Raw genomic sequence first — 8,930 nt, forward strand, 5'->3', positions numbered from 1 at the left:
TACCGGTAACAACTTCCATCTAACTGTATATATGAGAGTCAACAAAGTCTTAAATACAACAGAAAAACATTAAAATCACGGGATATAATTATGGAAAAGAACAATTTTCTGTGACATAGGAGTTGTCACTAAATAACATTAAACCCTAAAAACTGTCTAAACCGAACAGATAACGAGAATTGAAATATTTTTAGATTTTGAATTTATCTCTTGTATGTGTTATTGCATTGCAGTCTGCGTAAACAACGTGAATGGGATGTTCGTATTTTGCTGTGTTTTTTTAACGTGTTTATCGTGAATGAATTAAGTAATTGTGCCAAATCCGGGAGCCTGAGTTGAACTTTAATGCAGCCTACGCAGTAGGATCGCAGACTCGGAACGGGACAACGATGCAGCGAGACAAAACTAGCAATGCCGGCGGGGCTGAAAAGTAAGAATATCACTGTTCACAACTTTACCTATACGACACTTGTATTGTCATCATTTAAATACCTCCGGACATGTTCTATTTAGCTCTCATTTCTAATGTAAACGCCCTAATATCGAATAAAATGTCCCTTCAGGCCCGACCGGGAGGCCGCCATAATGTCGAAATACTACGATGGAGTTGAATTTCCTTTTTGTGACGAATTCTCCAAGTATGAAAAAATGGCAAAAATAGGACAAGGGACCTTTGGGTGAGTAGGACAAAAACATTTTATCGTGTGAGTAAATCTGTGATTCCGTTTCGACTCTGTTTACACCTGGTATTAGCATGCATCTTGGGTGAGCCGATCACAAGTGACGAGGATAATGATATCCTCATTTAGAATTTGATGCCAGCCAAACATCTTAAACATGTTGGGACTTGTTCATGTTTACCACTCTGTTGTATCACCTCTTCTTTCAACCACACTCTGTAAACGTTTGGGAACGGTGGAGAGCAACTGCTGTCATTTTGAAAGTGGAACGTTTCCCTTTCTTGCTTGATATAAGACTTCAGCTGCTCAACAGTTCACGGTGTCCTTTGTCGTGTTTTACATTTCGTAATGCGCCAAACATTTTCAATGGGTGACTGCAGGGAGGCCAGTTTAGCACCTGGTCTCTTTTACTACAGAGCCATGCTGTTGTATTACACGCACAATGTGGTATGGCTTTGTCTTGCTGCAATAAGCAAGGTCCTGAAAAAGACACCGTCTGCTTTGCAGCATTTGTTGCTCCAAAACCTGTATATATCATTCAGACTGAAAGATGCTTTCACAAATGCCCAGCTTATCCATACCATTCAATTCAATTCAATTCAATTCAATTCAATTCAATTCAATTCAATTCAATTCAATTCAATATTCCTTTATTCGTCCCTCGAGGGGAAATTCCAAATTTCACAGCAGCATCAATAAGTGAATAGAATATTGTACCCTCATACCATCACGGATGCTGGCCTTTGAACTGTGAGCAGATAACAAGCTGGATGGCCCCACTCCCCTTTAGCCCAGTGGAGGTGGTGTCCATGATTTCCAAAAACAATCTCAAATTATGACTTGTCAGACCACAGGACAGTTTCCCCCTTCGCCTCAGTCCATCTTAAATGAGCTCAGAACTCCTTAAAAACCAGAGAACTCAGACCCCGTGCAGACCCTGACCCACTATACATCAGCAGAGACTGCGTGGAAAGGATCCCTGCTTTCAGGTTTCTGGGTATTCACGTTGCTGAAGATTTCTTTCTGAACTACCAATACCACTGAAGAAGGCACAGGAGCAGCTCCACACACCTGAGGATCCTCAGGTAAACCAACCTGCCGAAGGAGCTGCTAGTGTCCTTCCACTGCTGCTCTATGAAGAGTGTGCTGATGATCTGTATCCCTGCGTAGTATGCCAGTTGCCAGCAGCGGACAGGAGAGCCTTTCAGACGGTCATCAGTACAGTCCAGAAGATCATTGGCTGCTCGCTGCCTTTGGAGGACTTATTCAGCTCTCACTCCTTCAGTACAGCAGCCAAAATACTGAAAGGCCCATCTCATTATAGACATCATCTGACCTGCTGCCCTCTGACTGACATTTAAGGTCCATCAAATGATGGACAGACAAACACTGACTGTCCAGGACTTGTGGATTATTACAGTTCCACTTACTGTATATTATACAGTTACACTTTTAGAACACTTCACAGCGCAGCATACTGCTACTCATTATGCGTACTTTGTACATATATTCCTTACTGCACTACTTGTCCATAGTGCCACTGCCATTTCAGCAAATGTGCATTATCCAGACATGCAGTACCTCAGCTTCTATCATGTTGTTTTTATATCTTATTATACTGTGTCATGTCTTATTACTTATTGTTTTCTATTTTTAATTGCTGTTTGATATGTGTGAATGCATGTCAGGATTGCTACTCAGTGTCATTTTACTCTGTGCAATAACAATGAAGGAATTCTATTCTAGCACTAGCTGTGCTGATAGCAAAGTCATAAAGAATGTACAAGAGAACACGTAAACATGAAGAATGTGTTTTTTTCCATGTGGTCAGCTACTCAGAAGTTGATTTGAAGACCAGATATGTGGTATATGTTTGTGAGATTGTGTTTCAATATAACTTACAATGTCACTCAACCTAGTTTTAACCTGCTGAAATAGGTGCTGCCAAATGGATTGTGTATTAGTTAATGCAAGGACGTAGTAATCTGTAGTTCATATACACTGTACAACTTCTCAAATTATCACAGGAGAGACACTTGCCCATGCTTGTAAGTGAAATACAGAAGTATTTATAATGACATAATAAAGATCCCAGTGAAAATGACCATAATATGTTTTTACCAGTGTAGTTTATATGTACAGGCAGCTTTGCTTCCTTTGTGAGTGTTCAATATCAAGTGGTCAGCTCAGTGAGAGTGCTTCATTTGTCTCTTGTATTGAAATATTCTTTTCACAGGGAGGTGTTCAAAGCAAAGCACAGACAGACCGGGAAGAAAGTCGCACTGAAGAAAGTCCTAATGGAGAATGAGAAAGAAGGGGTAAGATCAGTCTGCTTGGGTAGTTCATTTTCTAGCCTGATTGGGACACATGTTGCACTGTGAGTAACTGTTGATCTGCAGTCAACATGAGTGTGTTTTTCATATGACAGAAAGGCACATTAAACTGGTTCATTACAAGACAGGTCATTTTTTTAATTAATTGTTATTTGCTGAAATCTGGAAACAATACAGCTGTAGGAAGTTACTAAAAAGAGGTTAGATGAAATGAGAAACATGAGGACAATCAGACATATTGTAAACAAACTACCAGGCTGACATCCAAATATAATAATAATTATTATTTGACTTCCAAATTAAGTAATTAAGGTAACTTGTGGCTCAGGAGGTAGCGTGATCACAGCGTCAGGGGCTCAATACTCAGCTACTCCTGTCCAAATGGGAAAGTGTCCTTTCAGTGCATCAGTGTTTCAATAAAGAAGTCACTATTGAAGTTTCCTCTGGCTGCTTTGTTTCAGTTCCCAATCACAGCTCTGAGAGAGATCAAGATCCTGCAGCTGCTCAAACATGAGAATGTGGTCAATCTGATTGAGATCTGCAGAACCAAAGGTTGGTGTCACAAGTCTGTAGATTTGCTTTAGGTGACTTGTTTGCTGTCTGTGTTATTCAGTCGTAGGAGCAGAAAGAATGTGGTGTGTAAAATGGGTTTGTTAGTAGATATTTACTTCTTTCTTTTATTCCTCTCATTGTTCCTAAAGCTACTCAGTTCAACAGATACAAAGGCAGCATCTACCTGGTGTTTGACTTCTGTGAGCACGATCTGGCCGGGCTGCTGAGCAATGCCAATGTCAAGTTCACCCTGGCAGAGATCAAGAAGGTCATGCAGATGCTGCTCAATGGATTGTACTACATCCACAGAAACAAGGTGAGGCATTGATGAAGATGTCTGTCCCCTGCTTCTTTTGACCTCTGGGGCCCTTCAGAGATTTCACCTATAAAAAAGGAATTATATGTAAAATGGTCCCCGACTGCTCAGTTTGGCTGAGCGTCCAGATCTAGGAAGAGTGTCGGTGGTTCCAAACTTTTTTCATTTGAGAATGATCAAGACGTCTGTGCTCTTGGGCATTTTCAAAGCTGTAGAAATTTTCTTTTATCCTTCCCCACATCTGTGCCACTGTCCTGTCTGGCAGGTCTATGGACAGTTCTCTCAACCTCATGGCTTGCTTTTCACTTAGACCTTATAGGCCCTGCAATCGGCTGGCGACCGGTTCAGGGTGTACCCCGCCTCTCGCCCATTGTAGCTGGGATAGGCTCCGGCCCCCCGCAACCCCGAAAGGGATAGCCGGTATAGATAATGGATGGATGGATAAGACCTTATATAGACTAGTGTGTGTGCCTTTCCCAATTACATCCAATGAATTCAATTAGGCACAGGTGGATACAGTCAAGTTGTAGAAGCATCTCAAGCACCAATGAAAGAAGTAGGATGCACCAGATCTCATTTGCAAGTGTCATAACCAAGGGTCTGAGTACTTACAATATGTTAATGGAATATGTCAGTCTTTTTTTTTGATAAATTAATAAAACCCTGTTTTTGCTTTGTCTCTGTGGCGTATTGTGTAGTTAAGATAAATCTGAAAGACAAAAGAATGTGGAAAACTTAAGAGGGTCTGAAAACTGTCTATGCGCTGTAGTAATCTCACTGTTACAAACGCTTGTGGTCTTTCTCAAAACATCGCCTTGTTTTGGATCAGATTCTTCACAGAGACATGAAAGCAGCCAACGTGCTCATCACCCGAGATGGTGTCCTGAAACTGGCTGACTTTGGTTTGGCTCGAGCCTTCAGCCTGGCGAAAAACAGCCAGGGCAACCGCTACACCAACCGTGTGGTCACACTCTGGTACAGACCTCCAGAGCTGCTGCTGGGTAAGAAACAACCGTAAAACTCAACACAATGAACAAACACAGAAATATGCATATGGTCTCCTTCATCTTGCTGTTACTGCTGTAAATGGATGTAGTGCAGTGCACTGATCTGTATCGACTTTGTCTTGTCTAATGCGCTTGAACAGCCACATGTACAGCCATTACACATGCAACTATTTATGTTGTGTACTGTGTCAGTTCATTACACATGTGCCTGTGAACCATCATTGGCAGTGATGCTGTATCTCAGTCTTTGTCATCAGACTTCATAAAGGCATTTAGTTATGGTTTCTAACACTTATTGATGCTGAGTTTATGTAGTACTTCAAAAATGACAAAATCAAAGTTCTTTTGATGAGCACAATTTGAATTGCTGCAAAAAATCATTCGCCCTTGGTGAGGCGGACTAGAAGCCAACTGTGCTGTAGGTTAGTTTAAAGGTATTTATTACTTTGTTTATTTTATTGGTAGGCGAGCGAGACTACGGGCCCCCCATTGACCTGTGGGGAGGGGGATGTATCATGGCAGAGATGTGGACCAGAAGTCCGATAATGCAAGGCAACACTGAGCAACACCAGCTCACTCTCATCAGCCAGCTTTGTGGCTCCATCACTGCTGAAGTAAGATTCCATCATAACTGGAACACCAGTAAGCTTGAAGTTGCTTTACTTGGTGATGTACTCAACCAAATCCTGAACCATTTGTCTTTCTCTCAGGTGTGGCCTGGTGTGGATAAGTATGAACTGTACCAGAAAATGGAGCTGCCTAAAGGCCAAAAGAGGAAAGTGAAGGATCGTCTAAAAGCCTACGTCAAAGATCCGTACGCCCTGGATCTGATAGATAAACTCCTGGTCCTGGACCCGGCACAGCGCATAGACAGTGACGACGCGCTTAACCACGACTTCTTCTGGTCCGACCCCATGCCGTCAGACTTGAAGAACATGCTCTCCACCCACAACACTTCCATGTTTGAATATCTGGCACCGCCCAGGCGGAGAGGCCACATGCCGCAGCAGCAGCCCAATCAGAACAGAAACCCAGCCACCACCAGTCAGACCGAGTTTGATCGAGTCTTTTAGTGGTTGAAGAAGCTTATGGACAAGTAGCTTGGCTGGTTGAATTTTTTGTTTTAGAGTAAATGACATCTTTGTTTCGGCCTAATACTGAGGAATGCTGCATATTCCTTGGCTTGGTAGACATTACCTGGAGATCTCTACAGTTGTTTGTATGATGATTGCTCTGTGTGAGTCTGTGTCAGAGGATGCAGGTTGTTTGGGTTGACCAGGTACAGGGCTGGAATGTTACGTTGTGGAGAAAGAGATGTTCAACTGTGTGGACATGGTTTGGGTGTGTGCACATGGACCCTTGGTTAAACAAGGCCCCTGTTAGTTTTAATTTTGACAGCTAAGTTTGTAAGTCTGCCATTTTATTTTTTCTGCATTTTCACACTTTTATCATTGTTACGTACAAAAGAGCTGTCTCTTTACAGGCTGTGCAGTGCTATGCATTTTTTTAATGTATAATAAGAAAGTGAAAAACTTTTATTTAAACTTTTTGCAAGGACACCACCCACATTTCTGAACACATGTCCAAAAGTAACACCCAAAATAAAATAGTTATTTTCCCTTAACTTGTATGACTTCATGTGATCATGGTTTTTCCTGGGAGTTTCACTCAAACACTGAAAATGTACTCTTTGTGTGAGCTGGTGTTCCAGTATTTTTGTTTCAAAGACACATGAAGTTTAACAGCAGCCTGGGCTTTGTCTGGTCAGGTTAAACTCATTACAGCTCGGTAGGGTTCAAACCTGGAATGGACAGAACCCTATTGTGTCTTTGCATGTTTGATGTTTTTCCTGCTGCAGCAGCTCAAATTGCCGTCAGCTGAAAGGAGCCAGAAACATGAAACTCAGCCCCCTAACTGGAAATGATATGTTAGTGCTTCCCCAGACACATGAGCCCAATTGGCCAGATGGTGAAGCTGTAATTCAATTTCAGAAAGGTTCAGTTCTGAAATAAGTGCAGCTGTGGTGGAAGTAACTCAGTACATTCATGGACGTACATGTGAGGTACTTTCTAAGTTTTTATGTTCTGTTACTTTATACTTGGACTTCACTATATTTCAAAGGGATATTCTAACTTTTCCTCCACTACAGACCGCTGTTATCACTTTGGAAACACCACAGGTTTTTGTGTGACTGTGGCTGAAGAAACCTCTTGTCAGGTGTATGCTGAGTGGAGCTATGCTGGGAATTCAAGATATCACTAAATGCTATGTACTAGTAAGAATGATAACATGGTCATTTGTCCCGCCCAAACAGGTGCAACAAAACTAACAGAGTCAGAGGGAGGTGTCAAATAAGTAACAGTTTGTACGTGTACTGTACTGAGAAGAGGCGCTGTTCATTTTGATATTTAAAGTTCTGACAATACTGAAATACAATAAATACTGAAATAAATAAATAAGTAAATACTGAAGTAATATTTGCAGGACCTGTAAGATTTCACAGTTCGGTTAGTCAATTATTAAGAGACACGTTCATGAGGACAAAACAAATCCTGATTTCAGTTCAAATTTGCACTCAGTTTTATTCAGATTTCAAGCGTATATTCCAATTTTCCACTTAAGCAGAACATTTCAGACCTGTGAGGCCAGTAGGAGCCAGGATCCAACCCAACCCAACCCAACCCAACCCAACCCAACCCAACCCAACCCAACCCAACCCAACCCTGTGATTAATGACCGATGGCTCTGAGCCACAGCCCTCCCATCTGACAGCTACACAGCACAGGGGGAAGGATGCTGTCTTTACAAGTTTACAATGACTATTTTACACTCTCAAAGCTCATGAATCTTTTTCAATCTAAACCACATATCTAGCCTTGTAGATAAAACATGCAGACTGTAACTGTAAAACACATTGATGGACTGCGTCCAGTAGGTGGCAGCATCATATTACTGTATCATTAAACAGTAGCAATACGTGTTTTGTATGCCTGTCACTAAGCCCTTGATGATCTTTATTACTCTAGTTCTAACAATAGTGAAACCAAAAGAATATTCTGCCACGTCTTTCTTCTTTTTCATCCAGGAATGTCAAATGTTGAAAACATTTTTAGGTTTCTCTGCTTGTCCCAGAGAAACTAGAGTGCTTTAACTGTAATCTAAGTGTTCTTCAAACCAACTAAATGGATTTCATGTAGAACCTCCATTTACCTTCTGAGGGTTCAGGAACAACTTAAAAGCTGCAATCATCAACACATGACCACACGGATCTCAATCTAAAGGTCCCTGTGTTTAGTATAAGCCTAAATAAATCTCACCTCACCACTTCATTGTTGCCCCCTGTGGCTGTGAGGAAAAACACCAAGCACCAGCAGTGTTTCCTGCCCTCTGGCCTCAGGGGGCAGGAATGAGCCGCAGCTTGGTGCGCCACACTGAGGCAAGATGCCACACAGAAAAATGACTCCACTGAGCGGCAGTGAAATTTAAGCTTCATCAGAAGTATATAAAGTACGTAAAGTAGTTTGAACAGTATTTTTCAGGTTATACATTTGAAGGACAAAGACTAACTGGGTGGTCTGGAAAACACATGTCAGGTTAACTACTTCACCTCCATTAAAGAGCAGCACACGTGGGACAGTCCTGAATAAATATATATATATATATATATGTGTATATATATTATTGTTTGAATGAGAATTCAGAAATAAGAAACGGAAGATGATTTGATATAAACAGTATATTTACAAGCTATCTCATAAACATGTGGACATAATTTCATGTTTTTTGTCAATAAATCTCCTCACTTTTTCAATGTGGCCCACATGATGAGCAAAATGTGAGTGTGCTTCATGCGTCTGTATTTCCTGCACTGTGCACATGCCGTGGGTTTCATTGTATGAATGAGGATGGCAGATGCTGCAATTATGCTACAGAAAGGAACCGTAGCAACCACAGTCAGATGAAAATTCTCTGTAGTTTCATCACCACAACTCTGTTTACATTACATATAAACATTTGATCCAGTGGGATTATAAAAATATTG

General features: G+C 41.3%; 1 protein-coding gene across 2 annotated transcripts; it reads left to right on the forward strand.

Annotated features, from left to right (window-relative positions):
• Positions 1 to 358: 358 nt before the first annotated feature.
• On the forward strand, positions 359 to 8,711 carry cdk9 (cyclin-dependent kinase 9 (CDC2-related kinase)). Of its 2 annotated transcripts, XR_011603423.1 has the most exons (9): positions 366 to 430; positions 564 to 677; positions 2,917 to 2,998; positions 3,475 to 3,565; positions 3,715 to 3,881; positions 4,711 to 4,882; positions 5,354 to 5,502; positions 5,599 to 6,527; positions 6,884 to 8,711. XR_011603423.1 is itself a non-coding variant. In XM_070989293.1 (8 exons), exons 1-8 carry the CDS (start codon positions 390 to 392, stop codon positions 5,959 to 5,961), a joined length of 1,179 nt encoding a protein of 392 aa, XP_070845394.1. In that variant the 5' UTR covers positions 359 to 389; the 3' UTR covers positions 5,962 to 8,706. The 2 variants fall into 2 exon arrangements, 1 of the variants encoding a protein (XP_070845394.1); XM_070989293.1 differs by having other exon boundaries at positions 359 to 430; positions 5,599 to 8,706.
• Positions 8,712 to 8,930: the final 219 nt, after the last annotated feature.

Source organism: Chaetodon trifascialis, chromosome 20 (assembly GCF_039877785.1).
Source record: "Chaetodon trifascialis isolate fChaTrf1 chromosome 20, fChaTrf1.hap1, whole genome shotgun sequence".
Lineage (NCBI taxonomy): Eukaryota > Metazoa > Chordata > Actinopteri > Chaetodontiformes > Chaetodontidae > Chaetodon > Chaetodon trifascialis.